Raw genomic sequence first — 20,713 nt, forward strand, 5'->3', positions numbered from 1 at the left:
ATGAGTTGGCCCTGTGGAGCTGTTCTCATCAACAGCCTGATCCAAAGCATGCTGAGATGCTCTCATTTCCGTAGCATTTGATTTTGGCACACAAGGAATGCCATGTAAGAGGCTGGACCTGCTCCGAGTGCCATCCTGTAGCAGAACAAGATGCTTTCTGCTGTGCCCTCTGCTGAGCTCATGGGCAGTGTCCAGATTCTGTTCTTCTGATCCCAGCAGACACCACCAGCAATGAACACTGCTTCCTTTTAGCTATAAAAGCAGGAAAGGCAGAGCTTTGATCTTCCTTAGCTATGTGGGTTTGCAGGAACCAAAATCATTAAAATCTTGATAGCAAAGGTAGTTGATAAGGCCCAGAAAAGCTGAACTGTGAGTCTTTTTTTTTTTTTTTTTTAAGTGCTTGGAACTGTTCCATACTTCAATTTTTAGAGGTGCATTATTTTGTCCATGTTCCATATATATTATTCTTTCTTTTGAAACTGGAGAAGTAAGATGAATAGCAATGCACTCAATTTTTATTGCATTAGGGTTTGCCAAAGTAGTTACTGGTTGTGTATCTATTTTTTCACTGTACATTACTTAAAAGAAAAAACAAAACTCTGAGCTTGTTGCATCAGAGTAAATTGAAATGCCCTTGACTCAAAAAGACTGTCTGTATATTAATCTTAGTTTGATAATAAGTTATGATGTTCTTTTTCAATTTACCTCATCCATGTAGACAGTGTAGATTCCAAATGTATGGATCTGCATACCCTTTCTGTAGGTTAGATGTATGGATCTATCCTAGCAGGCCCTTGGGAGCTGGTACAGTGGTTTCCTAAAGAGAGAATTAAGGGGTAAAGTTACATGTATTATGGCTTTACTGTAGGGAATGGCTGGTAAATAATGAGAGGAGCCACCTTGGAGATTTTAATAGCCACAGTGCTGTATGAAAGTGTCTGTAAAGAGACCTTTCTCTGGAGCCAAACTGGCTGAACACCTGCTTATGGGAAAAACAAGGGTATCTTAGTGAAGAACATTGTTTTTGTAGCAGAATTTTAATTTTTTCATAAATCTGCAGCTCCTTCACCTTCTTCCTGCAGTCCCAGGAGCCTGGAGATGCCTTGTAGCTGATCTCCCAGCAGTGGCCCAAAGGGGTGAGAAGCCAGGGCCTGGAGGAGCAGCCTTCCTTGCTGAAGGCCAGCTGCTCTTACCCTCAGCCTGGCCAGCACTGAGCTAACCTGTAATTGGAGCCACACATTTCATCCCATGCTGATGGGGTGATATTGGGATGAGGATCACTGATGCTCTCATGCAGTTATTTTTCAAGTTTGAGTAGGGAAGAATGGCTTAATTAATTGTTGATAATGGTGCGGAAGGAGATGGCATCCATGTAGGATACCAAAACTGAAAGGCTTATGAAACGAAAACCTTCCCTTTCCCCATCACCCTCAACCCCGGCGATCCTCTCATGATCCCCCTCATCTGTTGGCATGCATTTCCTTTACCACATGACCCCCTTTGCCTGGAAAGTCCCCCCCACCAGCTGAATCTGTAGCCTTTGAATGCCCTTCAATGAGCAGATGCCGTAGTTTTCACTTTGATCTCACCCGCCCAGGACCCAGTGTGCTTTGCATGATAGTTTTGCATTGGAATGGCAGTAGTTTTGTTTTATTGAGCATGATTTTTATTTTTGGGGGTCAATCCTAATTTCTTTTCTATTTCCTTTTCTTTCCTCATTGTCTGCTGCACCCCGTTTCGTCTCCTCCATCCATCTCGTCGCCGTCGTTGCGCTGCTCCATAACACTGCATTCCGATCCTGGCACACCCGCACACAACCACCCACCCTCCTTCCTTCCACTCCATCCCTCCGCCTCTGTGCATCGGTACCAAAAAAAACACAAACCCGCCGGATGTCGTGGTGCTTGTATCCAATTAGGGTGAAAATTCCTTCCTACAGGCAACCGTGGCAAAACTGGGACCTCTCCCCCGTATTCTTGCGGATATCACAAAATCCATGACCAGCCCTACACCCATGCAGCAGCAGCTGAAGCGTTTCACGGAGCACAGCTCCAGCCCAAACGTCGCTGGAAGTCTCTCCTCAGGACTTCAGAAGATAACTGAGGACCCCAGCGATGGGTACGTCCCAGCCAGGGCTCGAGGGCAGCTGTGGGGTTGTTAAAGCTCTGAAGAGTTGGTATGAGATGATCTTCGAGGTCTCCTTCCAGCCAAACCGTTCTGTGGATCCGAGGGTTGGGGGCTTCATCGCCTGAGCTGTGGAATGGGGCCTCTCTCACAGGGAATAGACCATCCCAGTAAGAGGTGCACAAGGTGGCACTGGGCACCTGGAGCTTTGGACTTACCCAGGACTCAACCACATCTCTGGGAGTCAATGGCTTGAGCTGATAAAAAAACCAGTTCTGTGATTTACTGCCAGCCAGAATGCACGGTCAGCCATGGTGTTTCCTTCTGGCCATCAGGCTGCTAATGGAAAAACTGAGCTGTAGGTGGAACTTATTAGCTGTGGAACAGCAGAAATAGTCCTTCCTGTGATTTCTGCAGCATTTCTCACGCTGTAGTAGCTGTTAATCTGGAGCTGTGACATGGCAGAGCTGCCAAAGGGCTTGGCTGCTGCAGTACCTGTGCTGTCAGGTACAAGGGGCAGTTTGTCACGTGCCCCCTGAGCTTTCATCCAGCACTGAAGGAGCCTTCACACACCTCCTGCTGAATTTTAAGACCTCCACAATACACAGAGTCATAGAATCATTAAGGTTGGAAAAGCCCTCTAAGAGTATCAAGTCCAACCATTAGCCCTGCACTGCCAAGGCCACCACTAAATCATGTCCTCGTGTGCCACATCTAAACACCTTCCAAGGATGGTGACTCCACCACTGCCTGGGCAATCCTTTGGGTGAAGAAATGTTTCCTGGTATCCAATTTAAACCATCCCTAGCACAACTTGAGGCAATTTCATTTTGTCCCATCTCTTGTTATGTAATGGCAAAGGGTTAAATGGCATCTGAAGTGTTGCTAGAGACAGAAGTGACTAAGGGGGGGAGGATTTAGTGGGAATGGTTTAGATTTCACCTGTAAAAAAAAAATAAAGATGAAGGACTTCTTGAATCAAACACCATTCTCCAAGATAAGCGGTAATTAAGAAAGAGTGTGTTCTGACTTGCACACAAAGAGCTCATAAAAGGAAGTCTGGCTCCTTGAAGCTTTCAGTGGGGGGAGGTTAAGTGAGGTAGAAAGACTTCTCTGGGACAGATCTCTCGGGGTCTTGGCTGCTCAAAAATTAACCAAATTCATTTCCACTCCACAGTGACATAAACAAGATGAAGTCTCCAACCCAGGAAAATGTAGATGGACATTTTAGGGGCAAGACCTTACTGCTGGCTCAGCAGGCATCCACCCAGAGCATGACTTGCTCAGATAAGGATGAGAAGGTAAGTGTCTTGCCCAACGGCCGTAGCATCTCCCTCATGGACCTGCAGGACCCCCACGCAGCTCACAGTGATGCCGCTTCCATGATGCACGACGTGCCTTTGCGCCTGGTGGGCAGCCAGCTCTCCGTCACTCAGGTGGCCAACATCAAACAGCTGTGGGACACCCAGAGCACCCCCCAGAGCGCTCCCCAGGTCCGGAGGCCGCTGCACCCGGCGTGGAACCAACAGGGCAGCCTCCGGCCCCTCTCATTCCAAAACCCGGTTTACCAGCTCAACAACCCGAGCCCCCCCATGGCCAAGGCCTCTGTGGACTCCAGCCCGGAGAACCTGAGCACCGCCAGCTCCCGGAGCCGCAGCAACAGCGAGGACTTCAAGCCCAGCGGGCGCAGCAACAGCAGCCTGGAGGAGTCGGCCAAGCGCAGCTCGCAGAGCGAGGACTCGGCGCGGCGCCCCACGGGCCCCGACAAGCACGTGCCGGTGGTGCTGCCCCGGCAGAACAGCAGCAGCCAGGCGCAGATCCGCAAGATGGACCAGGCCGTGCTGGGCACCAGGGCCAAGACGCTGCACACGCTGACGCACAGCCCCTCCCTGCGCAGCACGGGCAGCGTCTCCGGGGCCTCGGGGGCCCTGGGCATGGAGCCCGTGCAGAACGGGAACCGCTCCCGGCACCAGTCCTCGTCCTCCAGGGAAAGCCCCGTCCCCAAGGTGCGGGCGATTCAGCGTCAGCAAACGCAGCAGGTAAGGAAGTCCTGCTTCCAAGCCTCTGCTTTGGTGTTCGGCCCTTGGCCTCCAAAGCTTTCTTGACCTCTAAGCTGAATCAAGAGTAGCGGCGCTTACGCCAGCGGCCAGTAGCAAGTGTAAGGAATAGTCCTGCTTGTCAACCTCACGAGCTCGGCAAGCCACCTTATCTGTGCCACTGGAATGCTTTTGTACTAAATCTGAAGAAAAAAACAACTGTTTTCCATTTACTAAGGTAGCAGCAAACCTGCTAAAAGAAACAGAACTGGAAAATTTCCCTGAATACAAAGGAAAAAAAACCAGGAGCAGCTTTGTAGTGGTAGTTCAGATCGCCACGTGAGACTGCATTTGCCCTGTGGTGCTAATTTAAAAGCAGAGCTGCCTCAAAACAGGGAAATGAACAAAGATAAAACATCACAGAATAACTGCTGCCAAAATAACAAATAAGCACAGTTGTCTAAAGTGTGGAGAAATCCATATTTCACCATGATGAAGCAATCACTTGCTGTTCCTCAGAAAAGTGCTGCTTTTTCATTAATCATCCCAAACTATGAATAATGCAAATTTTTTGTGGAAAGGAGTGCTTATATCTACCGACTCCTAATGCACATTATCAGTTGCTCATAGGCAACTATAAATCAAGGTTTTCCTGTCAAAAAGCCAACATTCTTATAAAATTTTTTTTAAAATAATCACAATCCTGTTGTGAATTGCTGTGTATGAAAATATTTTCCTAAATTAGTTTAATTTTACAGAAGAAGTGAGTATTTCAATGCTATGGTGAAGGTGGAAAACATGATCTGCAGGCCAGAGCTCTTGCTGGGGGAAGGCTTTGGGCTGTGAGGTGAAGCTGGCAGAACAACCTCTGCTGTGCCCAGGGTTTTCTTGGTGTTCCCTGACAGTGGAGGTTTTTTGGCAAACTCCTGAATGTTACAGGAAAACCTGGATGATGCCTGGGAACCCAGGAGCAATCAGGGCTTCAAAACTACTTTGATACCTCAAGTTCATTGAAGTATGAGATCAGAAACACTGAATCACAAGGCAAAGCTTAGTATGCCAAGTTAGTAATACCCAAAGAAGTCATTGTTTGTTATTTGAAGTGTGTGTGTGTGTTTGTGTCTCCCTGCAGTGTGTGTTTTACAGTGGGGCAAAGGGGCATGGCTAGGTGAAGGATTTTTTGTGGAATACAACCAGACCTTGTGTGGTTCTGGTTGCACATTTTAGGCCAGTAACAAGGATAAATGTGAAGGGGATGTGCATCCACTTGTTTTCCCACTGTACTTTCTGTACTAATTGTTTCCACTGGATTCATTAGAGTACTTGCTCCTGCTTTATTCAGAGAAATCAATTTGTTCTCTCCTTCCCCACACCCATGAACAACATCTCAAATGGTGCCAAATCAAGTGGCCAACATTTTTTTCAAGGCAAATTCCATTGCACCCTTTTAATTGCAAATCTTGTTGTGGAATTCTGTTCTTGTTTAAAAAAGAGAAAGAGAAAAGAGAAGTTGGGCATGTTCTTTCTGGGCATGTTCTTTCTAGGCATGTTTTGTGGGCGTTATAATTATTAGACTCTGTTCTCTACAAGTCCCATTTGTTTCTGAATATAGAGCTGGGCCCTTTGTTTGCTGGGAGAGGTCACTATTTGCCTTCCATTTCCATTTAGGAGGTAGGTGGGAACAGAAATGTTAGTGTGTTCCTTTGGAAGAGAGGCAAAGAGGGGAATTAATACATGATCCTAGCAGACTAATTCTTTTTTGCCCTTTATTAGAGAATAACTTGTAACCCATTAGCATGTGTGACTTGCCATCCACTTGGTCTTTGACAGCTCCACAATTTGGCTGCTGGAAATATTCTGTCCTACACTTGGAAGCTTGTTTGGCCAGGTTTGCTGCTGCTCAGCAGTCTGGTGCAGGGCTGGGGATGTACTTTATAGTCACCTTTCTGCTGTCTGAGAAATTGTCTGTCTGGAGCAGCCCCTGCAGCTCCAGAGGCTGGCGACAGTGTTCATCCGTCCTGCTCCTGATTTCTCCAGCCATTCACAGCCATGCATGGGCCATGGTCTCCCTTGCTCTGGCTGCCTGACAGCAAATGCCATCAAAAAAATCTGAATTACTGAGCTTTGCCAGGCTGCCACACCACACCTAAGGGGCTGTTAGCTTTCTTGTTGTGAAGGCTTCCTTCTATGCAAGAGGCCTTTGCCTAAATCCAAGAATTTTTGCCTAATTCCTATGCCTTTTCTTTGCCTTTACACTTCAGCTGAGGCTTCTTCCTGTGCTGGAGTATCTATGGCTGCTCAGGATAGCTGAGCTGTGGGAGCAGATCCAGCACCCTCCAGCCCTGTCTTCCTGAGCAGGAGAAACGCAGCAGGAGGGTGACATGATCCCTGGCTTCTAAAGCAGCTCTTCTTCCCCCATGGAGAGCTCCTGGCTGAGAGTGGGACTTGAGAAGCTCCAGCCAGGGAGCACAGTGCACTTGGGTGCACCACTGGGCCAGGCAGGGAGCTGAAGAGCTGCTTGGGCACAAAAAGAAGCTGCAGTTGGGGAAGTTGATCTTTTGCATTTCTCAAAAATATAAGACAATGTTGCTCTTTCAGGAGTAATTATGCTAATTCCTGTGCTTATAAACTTGTCTTTGTCCGTGAAAATTGCTTGGAATTTATAGCAAGCCATGTTTTCCCCAGCCAGGCAGAGAGTTTCTTGTCTCTTTTCTTGGCTCCCTTTTTAGATTCCCTTGAAGAGGGGAGAGAGAGCCTCCAAAGAGGTTGGACATTTCTCCCAGTCAGCACAGCTGGCCTCGGCAGGGCAGCTATGCTGCAATGGACCATCCAAACCTGGCAGGCACTGCTGGGATCATGTCACACCTCCCTGCCACATCAAGTCCTGCCACGCTGTGCAGCCCCATGCTCCACTGCAGTCTGTTCCACCCTGGCTGAGGAAGTTGCTCCCAAGTTCAGCTCCTCAGCACTCCAGGGAAACCAACCTGTCTCACCTGAGCACACTGCGAGCAGAGCTCTGTCACTGTGTGTTCTCTGTGCAAGAGGTGGCAGGCTGAGAACCCTTTGCCACGCTGTCAGCAAGGCTGAGGTGGATGTGAATGGGATTCGGAAACAAGAACATTTTCAGAGAGAAACTCACTTTGAGAGGAAGAAAAATTTCTAAAGTGGATGGTTTTAGAAGGATTCAGGTAGGTGCTGTAGGTCCAAAGTCAAGGGAGGATGGAGTATTCCTGCAGGAGGCCTTCAGGGGATGCTTTGAGGCTGCCAAATCCATGGGTAACTTTCTCCTCTAGTTGAACTGGATGTCAGAGCTGGTTAGTGTGCAGTTTCTCTGGTGGATGCTAACACCCAGGTGTCTCTGCCCCAGGTGCAGTCACCGGTGGACTCGGCCACGCTGTCCCCAGTGGAGAGGACAGCGGCGTGGGTGTTCAACAACGGCCAGTATGAGGACACCAAGAAGGACACGACTCAGAACCTGGATGAAGTCAAGCACGCTGAGAAGGTAGATTTGATTCTGTGTGCTGTGCACCCCATAGCAATTTCAAAGGGACTTTCAGGCCCTGCTGTCACAGCATCACACATTCTCACACAGGTTATATTGGTTACAGTGATCGCTAACTCTGTAAATAAAGTACATCAGGATTGTTCACCCCACTGAGCATAGCTTAGGACACACACAGGGACTATACGGGGCTGCAGCTCAGCTTTCACCAGTAGCAGCAGTCACATTTTGTCTTGGGCTTCTCCTGAGGCAAGTGCCTGTCACCCAGGTACTGCAAGGTTTCTGAGCTGCACAGAAATCTGCATGATCTGTTTTTGAAGGTGTATGTGTATGGGAGTAGATCCCATTTTTCCAAATACAGTCACAGCCGTGTGTTGCTGTGGGGATGGAGTTGTTGTGTAAGAGGTCTGGTATTTTGAGAAGGCAGGCAGTAAGGAGAACATTTAGTGGACAAAGAAGCAGAAACATAGGATTGTTAGGAAAGGGGAATGAACCCAAAACAAAGCAATATATTGAGATTCATGGCACTATTGCAGAAAAGATTGCCCAGAGAGACAAGAAGAACAAAAACTCATCCAAGTAAGGCTCTGGATTGCAGTGACTGGTTTGCTCTGACCTGCCCTGACTGATTAGGTCCTAAAGAGTGAGTTGTTTGGGTCCTACACAGGCCTGGGTTTGTAAGTTTGGGCAGCCCAGGCCATTTCTGCAGTTGAGCACTCTTATCAGCATCTGCCTGAGAACTGCTGGAGTCTGGAGTAAGGCAGGATGTGACCAGTCAGGGCTGAGGAGCCATGTCAGAGCCCTCTGACTGCTGGAATTGGGCTGCAGTGTGATACCCCAGAGCGTGGGAGCAGCTGGATGTTCCTCATTGGTCACCCCTATGTTGGCTTCTCACTTCCTTTACTTCAATCAGCTTATTTTTCACTAAAAAAACCCCAACACTCCCCTAAAGAGCAGCAGAGCATTATAAGGATCTGATCTCTTCTTTTTTCTCCTTTGCCCCTGATTCCCTGGCACCCCAGTACGAGCAGGAGATCGCCAAGCTGAAGGAGCGCCTGCGTGTGTCCAGCCGCCGGCTGGAGGAGTACGAGCGGCGGCTCCTGGTGCAGGAGCAGCAGATGCAGAAGCTGCTCACAGACTACAAATCTCGACTGGAAGACAGTGAGGACAGGCTGCGCAGGCAGCAGGAGGAGAAGGACAGCCAGATGAAAAGTATCATCAGTAGGTGAGGCTTCAGAAGGCTTGGGACTGGGTTTTCCAAATGTGACAAGCAGCACCCCTGTGCAACTCCATCCTTAGAGCTGAAGAAATAGAGATGCAGGTGTGGAAACTTGCCTGAGATTGTCAGGAAGGTAAAAGAAAATATTTAGGAATTTTTACCTTAGGTCTCTGAGTCTAGGTGTTTATTTTTGTTGTTGTTTGGAATCTGTACATGAAATTAGTTTTTCAGGATAGTGGCATTTTTGGCAATGTCCATTCTGAAAATAACAAGGTTGGACAACTGTCATGTGGAGGGATAAGCTTTCCTGAGAGCAGCAGAATTCTTCTCTTGGAGAGCCAGGAGAAGCAGAGAAGTCAAACCAACAGGCCAGAGTACCTGAAATTCTTGGGAATAATATTAAACTGTCCTAATTTGTCCCTCTCTTTGCTCATCAGACTCATGGCTGTTGAAGAGGAGCTGAAAAAGGATCACGCTGAGATGCAAGCAGTTATTGATGCAAAGCAGAAAATCATTGATGCACAGGTAGGTAAAGAGCTCAGGATCTCCCAGAACCTGTGTGTAGAACCTGTTCTTAGCCCCTCTCTCCTGCCCCAGCACTGTTCTCTACCTTCCAAGCCGTATCAGCCCCCAGGGTCACTTACTGCCTCTGGGAGACAACTATGGGCTTTATTTAATACTGTCTGACCTGGGCTTTGAGGCAGCCTGGCAACAAATCCCAGGACTGATCACATCTCCAGAACCTTTGCTGCTTTGTGAGATCCCAAGGAAGTAAAGGATTAGCAGTGCATTGGGTAGATGTTGTTCCAAGTGTGGGCCTGGGACCTGTGGGAAAGCTGTGCCTCACCCCAGCATAGTTTAGCTGCCATGTGCATGCATCTCAGCTGTGCCAGCAACAGCATGGCTTTGGACAGTGGAGTCCAGGAAAGAGAATGCTGCAACAGAGCATTGTCCTGGGAATGTCACCTGTGGCATTTCACCCACTGGCCATCCCCAGCAGTCCTGGGGAAATGCCCATTTCCCACAAACCTGCAGCTCCCACCTCAGTCACCCTGGGCAGCTGTGGGGAGGGGAACCCAGTGGGAAGTGCATGTGGGTGTATCCTGTGGGGTCATTCCAGCTTTTCCTCTGTGTCTGTGCTGATCCCACAACAGAACCTGGGACTGGTTTGTATCTGCCTGCCGTGTTGCGTTTGTGGTATTTGCATTTGGAGGGTCTCTTTCCTGCTTCTGGACTTTTCAGTAGTTCCATATGGAAACTTCCTTTAATTTTTTTTCAGGAATAACCGAAGTTATTCCCTACACAAAGAGTGGTGGTGGGAGTCTCAGCTGAACACAGTTAAACATGGCACTGGGGTATTAGAAATATTTGAACTCCTGTGGAACTGTAGGGAAAATGTAAAGCAGCAAAGAGCTGTGTTTTTTGGAGATAGGCACAGTCAGGGCATCTCGGTGTTACAGACATGGAATGGTAGCTCATCCAGGCAGCAGCCTGGATTCTGTAATGGGTGGATGTGTTTTTCATCTGCCTCAAGAAGAAACTGGGCAAACATGCAAAGTGATTTTTGGAGGGGAGAGATTGTGACTGAGTCTTGTTACCTGTGTGCCAGGAGGCTCTTGACCTTGGTGTTGGTCATGGGCTAGCAAGGTGGAGCACAGACCATTGTGATCCCAGTGTCACCAGCTGGCAGAGGGGACCACTGCTGACCTGTGAGACCTTCAGACCCTCAGGGCTGGAAGGGTGCAAGTCCTTGGCCACACTTCATCAAGTGATGCAGCATTTATCATCTGTGGTGGAAACCCGTGAAAAAACAGGAGCAAAACAGCAGCATTAATGATTTCTCTTTTTCTTGGTCAAGCAAGGTCACTGGCAAACCTCAACTGCTTCACTGTCAGGCAGTGCATGGGGAAAGTGCAGTTGTCACTGTCCTTCCTCCAGTACCTGAGCAGAGGAGGAAACTCATGAAAGATTCAGAACAGACTCACCAGGGGAGCCCAGGTGTCTGCTGGGTTCTGTAGCAATCCCTTGAAGTCCTGCTTGGAAGATTTTATTTAGTCTGATTCCTTCAGTGGTTAGAAAAGGAAAGGTGGTTTTTTGTGTGAGATTCATCGTGTGGGGCTGGAACCCAGCTTGTTGCCCCAGCTGAAGAGTTAAAGGTTGCCAGGAGCAGCAGTGACCTGGGATCCTGTGCTTAGAGACATGGGCCTGGGATGGTCTGAGGGGTGCAGTGCAGCTCCCAGCACTGCCCCCATGCACACGAGCTGTTCTCCTGGCTCTGGAGCCTGAGCAGGGATAGGTCTGGCCAGACTCTCTCCTTGGAGCGGCGCAGCTGCAAAGAGAACTGGCCCAGTTGCTATTGCAAGTGACATCTCCGCTGTGTTAAATTACAGGTCATAAATGGGGATGAGATAATTCCAACAGGCAAGTAAACCCAATCAGTTCTCTAGCTGAGCAGTACCCAGTCCTGGCCCAGCACACTGACCTCCTACCCATTCCAGCTCCTCCTGCTCCCTGTCCCCTGAGCATGTTACAGAGACGTGCCTGGTAGATCCAATTTTCCTTTCAGTGAGAAGATGCCTCTACTCACCAACCTTGTGCTTTTCAGATTGACTTTTCCAAGTGTGGATTTCCAGCTGTTTTGCAGACTGGCTCAGTGAGTGCTCAGCAGTGTCTGTAAACACCCAGCCCTTCATTCTCAACTCTTTGGAAAGATTTTTTAGAAATTTTTCAGGAAAAGTTTCAGAAGGAAAACTTTCATTTTAAATTTTATGTTCCAGGTGAAATACAGTTGGAGGAGTAGGAGCTTTGCCTGGCTGAGGAGCACATTCCTTCTGAGGCAGTTGTGTTCTGCAGGGCTCATTTAAGCCTGGGAGGAGAGGCCTGTAACTCCTTGGCTCTGTGTTCTCCCTGCTCCCATCAGCTGGATTGGGATGAGGGCTAAAGCAGGCTGTGCCTCGTGCCTCCTCCTCCTCTGTTGGCTTTACACAGAGCTCAGCATCTTCAGGGCTGTAACAGAAGCAGGACTTAAATTCTGTTTTGTTTTTGCACCCAAGCACTCAGCCCTGTGGGGGAGCCCACTGAAAAAAGCAGACATTGCTGATTAGTGCTGTAGCACGCACTGATGTGCTGAGAGCTGAATCCCAAGGGGCTGTGGTAGCACGTGAGTCTCCTGAGCAGTGTGTCTGAACTGTTCCTTCATGTTTATGCCTTCTGTGCATCATTTTTCCCTCCATTTTGTTTCTCAATGGGCTAGACTGGGAAGAGTTCCCACTTGCAACTTGTTTTGGTTGAGCAAATTAGACATTTTCCCTTCTCAAAGAACAAAAGCCAATCAGCTGGTGGCATGAAGAGCACAGTTACTTTCCTGCTATCTCTAGCACTGCTTTCTGCAGCTGCATTATTATTGTTTTTTGGGGTAAAGATGGAAATTGTCATCTCTGATTATGCCAGCCAGTCCTTGGCTTGCCCCTCTAGTGCTGTATCCCACTGCAGATATCCCACTGTTAGCAGGCTGGGTCTGGGCACAGGTTATGTCAATTTAGCAGCATACATCCCTGAGCTGTCTGCTCTGAGTGGAGGCTGGCACATTCTGTGCAAGGACAATCAACCATGCACGTGCATTCGAGGAGCCCGGGAGCCCCCCGAGCTGGAATGGGTTTAGGAGCAGCGTGTTCCGTGTTTGTTCTTTGTGTTCTGTCGATGGCATCTCCCCTCCACCCACAGTGCCCTCTCCCCCTCACCCTCAGCGTTAGCTTTGGCTGCTGCTTCTCTGTGTTGCTGTTGCACTGTCGCCACAGGCTGCCATTTTCTGCTTTTTTTTTATTATTGTTTATTTATTTATTTATTTGTTTGTTTCAAGCATCCCATGAGTTTACTCTGAGCACACTCCATCCAAAGCACAGAGACAATGGTCGGCAGATACCACTTGCACTTTTCTCTGCCAGATGAAACTCCCCACCATTTTTATTTTCTGCTGCCTGTTTCTGTTTTTCTAACATACTTCTAAAATGTAATATGGAAATTGGCTACCATTGTTATTAACACTGACCCACTCCCACTCCCCTGTGGCAAAACCCTGCCTGGCTGGGTGGAGCCTCCGTGCCTGGATCAATTCCCTGCTGTAACTCGGATTCGTCGCACAAAAAGCCCTGGAGGGCCGGAGCGGCCGCAGAGGAGCCCGTGGCACCCCGAAAACAGAAAGAGGCAGACAGCCCATCTGGCCAGGGAGCGCTGGCCCAGCTGCCTCTGCCAGAGCCCAAGCTGCTCGCAGCAAGGGCGTGCGGCAGCTCTGACGCTGTGGGGTGTCTTTGCAGGAGAAGCGGATCGTGTTCCTGGACTCGGCCAACACGCGCCTGATGAGTGCCCTGACGCAGGTAAAGGAGCGCTACACCATGCACGTCCGGAATGGCAACCCTCCCAAGCTTTCCATCACGGAGAATGGTGAATTTAAGAACAGCAGTTTCTAATTCTGCAGGTGCTGCCAACCACCTCCGTGGAAGAGCAAGACGGAGCAGAGCCAAGACCCCTCACCGTCACTGATTGTTGCACATAGTTCTTCTGTAAAAGGAAAATTATATTGTTTGAAGATTGTATTGTTTGAAGATTGTTCTAAAATTGTTTTAGAGTTGTATTTTAAAATTGTATTTTAAATTGTTTTAAGATAGTATTGTACATTCAATAAAATTGGAAAAGCAACTCGGAAGGGTGGGCTTTAATTCCCCACTCAGGGCCAGGAGAACCAGGCTCCCCAGAATAAGTCCTTGTGGATCACTGTGTAAATAGAGGGAGCTCTTGTGTTGTGTACAGAAAATGCCAATGTAATATACCAAAAGGAAGTGAATACTGTAGATTTTTTAATTATTGCTATTTTTTTTATTATTATTATTATGTTGTTGTTGTTGTTGCTGTTATTGTTGATGTTGTTGTTTTTCTCTTGTTGAAAGCACTGCAGTCCTGGGAGGAGGAAGAGGGGGGTGTGCGTGCGTGTGTGTTGTGGGTGAGAGACGTGAGCAGCGGGTGGACCCGAGGCAGCAACCGGCTGATCAAAGGACATGAATGGAGTGAAATGAATTCCATAGGAAAACTCACCAGCTGGGTTTATTCCCCTCTTCCCCAGCTGGTCTTTAGCTGAATGCAAACTTGATAGCAAATGTTTTAGCAAGAGAACTGGCTCCTGCTGTGTCCTGTACCTACTTCCGATAGGACTCTGTCATAAAACAGTCTTTCTGAGGAAGGTACAAAGTGGAAGCAGCAAGCTGGATTCCTGGAATTTGCACAGTCAGGCTTCCTGTCAGACAGAGCGAATCTGCAGGATTTTGTGGTAGGATTCTTTCTTTTGTACCCCAGTTCTGATGCAGTTTTATATTTTCTTCTGTTTGGAGGATTTACAGACCTGTAAATACCTTTTTAATGATTTCTAGCCAATCTTTACTGTACACCCCCTGCAGAGGCACCCTGAATTCCCTCTCTGCTCTCCATCAGGAACAGACAGGTTAATCCTCTCGGGAAAGGGCTAACCAAAGGGTGCCCATGCCCAGCACAAGAAATTCCATATGCAAAAGTCCCTTTTTCTAGAGGATTTCTGTATTTTAATGCTTGCTTATTTTCACTATATCAGCCACTTGCTTAGCCAGTGTAGAACCAATGAAAGGTGCTTTCTGCACCTTTGTTGAAAGATCTTCCATTTCTGCTGAAATTTTCCTTTCTCTGGATAATTTAAAGGGAATTTTTTTTTTTTTTTTTTTTTTTTAAAGTTCTGTACACTGCAGTTCTTTTCAGGAGTTTTGACTAAGCTTTTGTCTCCAGTTTCTTTCAGTTGTGTTTCTTAGAAGCATGATTCCAGATTGTGTGTGAATGGGATATCACTCAAAAGTGACCTTCTCCTGGGAGACAGTGACATTCACAACCTGTAACAGATGAACACTAAATGGCTTGGTATTGTCAATTCTTATGATTTCATCAAGTGCCACAATATTTAATCTGAGAGAGAGTTTTGGTTTTTTTTTTTTAAATCTCAGATTCTGGAGTCAAGTGTGAATTTTTACTTCCAGCTTGTGCTGCACATTTTTACCCCTCAAACCCTCACAGTAAATGAAAGTATTGCAGCACTGATTGAAATTGTTAATTACAGAAACATACTGATAACAGCAAGTGTGATTAACCATTCTCACGTGCTGTGGAAATTGGAAAAGTTTACTTCAATTTGAGACGAAACCTTGAGAGGTGCCTCAATGTGGGATTGTCTCACGAAAAATGCAGGAGTATCTAAGCCAGTTCCCTGCACATGAATTATTGGCAATACCAAGACCCAAACCTGGTGTCTGTTGCTAAGTTTGCCTGGTTTTTGGAAATGAATTCATCCCAGCCCTGTGGCTGATGCAGGAGGTGGCAGAGCAGTGTGTGTGCTCTGGTGTCACGATGCTCAAGCTACCATCACCACCCCCATGTGTTCTGTGCATCAGTGCAGAGATCCTGTGCTGTAGGATGTGTGTGCATCAATCCTAGCCAGGCCTTCTGGAGCACAGCAGTAAACTGGGATTGGGATTAATGCTTGGCTCTTTGGGATCAGAGCTGCTCTGGCTGCTCAGCCAGGACTCTGTGCTGGTGGCACTGACACACCTGGGGTTGTGCTCTGCATTGGCTCAGGAGTGATTACTTTTCCATACTTTCCAAACTGTCTTCCAGCTCTAGATCCTTGCTGACCTCTGATATTTTATTCCTCAAACTGTGCCTTTGAGTTTCTCCTTTCTCCCTTCAGGCATTGCAGCTGTAGCAACTTCTCCAGTTTGTGTTGAGCTGTCACGTGAGGGCCTCTTTTACACAAACCCTTTTGTGGGCTCTTTCTGTGGGATCTGCATGTCCCTGTAGCCATGTACTGTAATTTCACAGCTGTAGCATGGGGGGATTGTGTTCCCATCCCTTTTGGGATGGGCATGTGAATGCTCCCTGTGGCACAGTGCAGGTGATGTGAGTGTGCTGTGAGCGAGGTGTGAGCGAGCGCCCGTGGGGCTGCACTGACAGAACAAGGCAGAAGCAGATGTGTTGTTCTAGGAGAGTTATTCCAGCATTATTTTGGGAAACACCTTTCTCCAGAACTCCTCAGTGCTCTGGTAATGTCAGAGGTCGCTGGCTGACCTGCGTGGTTTGATGTTGAAGTGTCCACTTTGGTTTCTGCAGTAGGGGCAGCATTTCAGCCTGGATTTTTAGAGGGGAAATAATCCCTGCCCCACTATTGGTGAGGTCTTTGGTAGTGCATCACTCCAATACTGTACCTTCTCCTGTGTGTTTCTCAAGCTTGTAGAATGCTTGGAGGAAGAAGCAGTGGCTCTCTCAGAGCCTGACCCCTCTCTGTGGTCTCAGAGCTCATTGCTAGGCTGGTTGTTTCTCTGCTTTTCCAGTTTCTCCCCTCAGGTGCCAGGCATGCTCCTCCAGTTCTGCCACCGAGGGGTCACTGCCTGCAGACCCTGGAGGGGTGAGGTTTGCAGAGTCAGTGCTGCTAGACTGGAAATGATCTGTTGCAGCAGAAAGCACTGCTCCGGAGTCCTGCAGGCAGCTGTCTCTCCTAGTTTATTACCAAGCAGCCCAGAAAACTTTCAGCCGCCTCAAGCTGACAATATGTGAAAATGCCAGTTTCTATTTTGTCCATACTGATAAAATCCATGCTCTGTTCAGGAGCAGGAGCCCTGCCTGGGCCTGATCACATTTGGGTTTAGACTCATGGCCAGTGGGCTCTGAAGGAATAAATGGTGCAATGTGTGATGGGGAGCTGGCTTTGTGTTCACACTCTGAGCAAAGGCTGATGGCTGTGTCTAATGCTGTGCAAGGAGCTGCTGCTCTCACTGGGGAAGAGATGAAGTAGTGCAGGAAAAAAATGGATAGCCTGGAGGAGGAATACTCATGTTCCTCAGACTGAACAGGAGAGTCACCCCATCTTGGTGTCTCAGTCCGTGCTGGCCCCATTGGTACCGTTCTAGGAGGGTTCTCTCCAAACCTCAAAGTCACCTGGGCTTCTTGAGTGCTCAGGAAAAGCTTGAGGCCAGCACAGCAGGGCAGAGAGATGGAGCAGCCTCTTGTGTGTGGCCTCTTGGCAGGTTGTGTGTGGTGTCTTCAGGGTGTGAGGTGAGCAGAGAGACAAGAGACAGGCTCTGAGAGGACAAAGGGAGCACGGCCTTGGCAGCATCCTGTACATCCCTGTTCTTTGCAACTCTAGGAATTCAGGCCTTTTTTTTTAGGGGAAATAGGTTTCACATCTAGGAATTACCAACTGTTACTTCCCTGGTGTATCCAAAATGGGCAGCTTTTTACAAAAGCACAGATCCATACAGCTACACATTTTGCCACATTCCTCTCCAGTGGCATAACTCAGGCAGGGAATCTATAGGAGCATGGAAAGGGATGTGTGTATTTTCTAGTTAGACAATATGAGGTGTATCCACTAATAAATTATTTATCCATCTAATAAATCAAAGAAATTGAGTTTATTTTGCATTCATGTAATTGCTTTGGTTTGGCTGTGAGTTTTTCCCCCATGATATATGAATTTCATGTTCTGATGTTTGCATAAACCCACCAGCTTTTAACTTAGAAGTCCATGAATTTTACAGCCATGTCCATGGAATGTGTCAGCAATACTTACTTGTATAAGTGATGAATTCTGCTTGTGTTCTGCAAAAATGTCTGTGTTGTTCCTGGAGAACAATTCCTGTCCCAGTTGAACCATGACGTGCATTTTCATCAGTGGTGGGCATGGTCTGCCAGAGGAAAATGGGTTAAATTTAGGGTGATGTTTTTAAATGTTTCCTTCTCCACAGTAAGTTAACCCCCAGGAGAGTGAGCATGTCCTTACAGATCATACCTGCCAGGAATCCTACCTGCAAAAATAGATTTTCTGTCTCAAGGGCCTTAATAAGAGTGTTAATACACAGAACTCTTCTACAGTGATAGCTCTAAATAATTTATTTTTTATTTCAACAAAGTACACCTTTAAAAAGGAATAAACTTGTTTTTCAAGCCGTATTTTTATGCTTGTAGCACTGGACTGTTTGGTCTCTGATATCCATTTCTGCATTTCATTGCCTGGGTTTGTTCTAAAGAAGATTTATTTTTGTTCTGTGAATAATTTTTGAAGGTTCTTGTAATATGTACAGATATAGATACATTTGAGGACTTTTATTGATATTCCTACAAAGAATACAAATAAACTTTAACTTTAAACAGTTTGGACTCTGTAAACTTACACTGATTTCAGGTCCCCCTCTTTTCTGTGCTCGGGTTGTGTTTGTGTAAGTGCAGAGGGTGGAGGGGAAGGAATTCCCACTGGGACAAAATGTTTGGGACAGAGCAGCTCCCACCTGGAGCAGCCTGAGCAAACCAAGGGCTGAGGGGAACAGGCTCAATTCCTGCCTCCTGAGGCTGGGAAATATCTGGCATTGTGGAGTGAGAGAGCGACAAGCTGTGGAGACACAGAGAACTGCTCTCTGCTTCTTTTAGCCGTGGGTTTTTCACTGAGTGGTGAAAAGAGAGTTCCCATGTATTAATTACCATGGTTATTCTCCTCACCAAAACAGTGAATGTGATCAGCCTGGTTTTCCTGTTCAGACCATTCCTAAATTACACATTCTCACACAGTAACCCAAAGCTGCAGAGTTGGAGGCATGAACATGCAGAGGGATATTATTTATAGGTTCACATCAAATGCTGGATTCTAAGATATTTATATTTATTCTTCATATATGTATGAAATCGTGTGTATAGTGAATGGGAAAACCTTCCCCAGTGAACTTATTGAGTGTAAAATCCATACTCAAGGGGGTGTTTTGGCAAAATCTCTCTATTTGCATTTCACAGAATCATTCTTTCTCCATAGTTTTGAAGCCTGCAGGATGCCCACAGTAGACCCACAGTGCCCTGGGGCTGGCCCTGCCCCGGTGCTCTGCTTCAGCCCCTGCATGGCACTGGGATAATACAGCAACAACTGGGCCACCTCTGGGCTTTTCTGTCCCAAGCCCAGGTGTTCTACCCTGCAGAGGGCTTTGAATTCCACTTTACTCCACTGTGTAAAATTGTGTATGTGAATGTGCAAATTCTTCTCCCTTTCCAGCCACTCTGGACAGAGCACACAGGGCTCTGGAGCCTGTCCTGCCACTCTTGCAGTTCCCTTGGGAAATTCCTTGGGAGAAGCTCCCCTCCAAGAGTCCTCCTGCCCGAAGGATGCAAGTGTACAACGTTGACTGATTTCCAAGGATGTGTGCAGCTACTTTACATTAAACAGCAGCTGCTGCTTAGATCCATTAGCAGATGGAATAGCAATTTGCTTACTCTGAGATATGAGTGTCAGGAGAAAAGAGTCCTTGGTCTTGCTAGGACACATTGCTGCCCTTCACCTTTCTCCTGGTCCCACAGATTAAATATCCTCATGTCTCCAGAAGATGTATTAAATTTCTGCTTTTTGCTGTAGGGGCAGATCAAATATCCTTGTTGTAGGCATGAGACCTGGCTACCTGTCTGTTCTTCCTGCAGCCAGCATGAATTCCTTGTCCTTACTCAGCTCCATCCTGCTGATGCAATTGGAAATGAGAGTTCTGTGGACCTAAGCCCACTTTTCAAGACCCTCCTTAGCCCAGCTCAGTAGCAAAGCACTCGGGGCTGAAATAGAAGGAATTATTACTAATACTGCAGAATTCATGGTGGCTGCCAGGAGCAGGGCATTTGGGATGGATGGTCCCAGCACCCTCCAACTTTTCCCAGCTTTCACACTATAATGGGACCCTAAGGGCTGTTGTGTCGCAAGTGGAGGCGGATCAAAGGGACAAGGGAAAAATACTCAGTGCTGATCCCAGTGAAGAATGACACAGTGATGACAGAATCTAACTCAGAGTGAAAAGTGACCTGCACAGAGATGAGTGACATTTCTCACCACCTTTTCTCTGCTGTCCAACCTTCTTTTGGCAGCAGTATGCAGACAGTGGGAGCAGTTCCTGCTCTGCATGGCAAGGTGCAAGTTCTGCCTGCAGTGAGGGAGGAGGAGTTAGAGCTGAGCTGCAGGATGCAGTTGCTGCAGGATGCAGTTACTGCAGGATGCAGTTACTCAGCCCTTCCCTCCCCTCACGAGGGTCTGACATGGACCATCCATGCTGGACCCTACCTGAAACTCCACTATGGATCGTTACTGTTGAGGGCTGTTGTGAGGATTTGCCCTTCCTGAAGCCCTTAGAGGACAGGGCTTGCCCTGCCCTGTCAGGCAGCAGGGCTGCGACTCCCTGAGCATTCCAGAGCTGTGCAGAACATCCTGCTGCAGAGCCAGCAGTGTCTCTGAAAGGAGGAGCTGCCCTTACCAGGGACACAAACTAGGAATGTCTAGTAAAAAACAGCTTCTGAAGGCTTTGAAAAGTTGCTGGGTGGACTTCAGTTCTTACCAGTGAAAGTGTGGCCTCCCAGTTAGCTGCAGTGCCTGGGAGCACACATCTTTTTGGGCATGGGGTTGTACCTAGAATAAGTCCCTTTTCCCTGGACCTCAGGTGTGGATCATTGCTGTGTCTCACAGTTCAAAGCTCTGTTCCTAAGTGACACCTCTGTGTGCACTGGTTCCCTCAGCACTTTCAAAGGACTTTTTCCAGGACTCAGGACTTTCCTGGTAGGAAGGATCGGTGGAGGATTGACTTCCCTTTTCCTCAGTACCAGAAGGTACTGCAAAAATTTGGTTTATATTGTTGGATAGTTATTAAGATTAGGAAGGCCAGAAGAACTTGGATGTGATAGAGACTGTCGTTACTGGGATTAAGTAGAGCCTTTCAGATTTTTCTCATTCTTTGGGAAGCTGATTGGCAGCTCCCT

The 20,713-nt window shown here is 47.5% G+C and overlaps 1 protein-coding gene across 8 annotated transcripts in view; it reads left to right on the forward strand.

Annotated features, from left to right (window-relative positions):
• Nucleotides 1-18,096, forward strand: part of RASAL2 (RAS protein activator like 2) — a 163,955-nt gene extending 145,859 nt beyond the window's left edge. For 4 of the 8 annotated variants that reach the window (XM_059854618.1, XM_059854620.1, XM_059854614.1 and 1 more), the window contains 6 exons: nucleotides 1,919-2,118; nucleotides 3,302-4,163; nucleotides 7,528-7,662; nucleotides 8,685-8,887; nucleotides 9,319-9,406; nucleotides 13,195-18,096. In XM_059854618.1, the coding sequence (XP_059710601.1) occupies nucleotides 1,919-2,118; nucleotides 3,302-4,163; nucleotides 7,528-7,662; nucleotides 8,685-8,887; nucleotides 9,319-9,406; nucleotides 13,195-13,347 (1,641 nt within the window). In that variant the 3' untranslated portion in view covers nucleotides 13,348-18,096. Of the gene's footprint in view, nucleotides 1-1,918; nucleotides 2,119-3,301; nucleotides 4,164-7,527; nucleotides 7,663-8,684; nucleotides 8,888-9,318; nucleotides 9,407-11,271; nucleotides 13,159-13,194 lie in introns of those variants that run through there. The other 4 variants (XM_059854619.1, XM_059854616.1, XM_059854615.1 and 1 more) reach the window with 3 other exon arrangements.
• The last annotated feature ends 2,617 nt before the right edge of the window (nucleotides 18,097-20,713 follow it).

This window comes from Haemorhous mexicanus, chromosome 9 (genome assembly GCF_027477595.1).
Source record: "Haemorhous mexicanus isolate bHaeMex1 chromosome 9, bHaeMex1.pri, whole genome shotgun sequence".
In the NCBI taxonomy this organism is placed as follows: Eukaryota; Metazoa; Chordata; class Aves; order Passeriformes; family Fringillidae; genus Haemorhous; species Haemorhous mexicanus.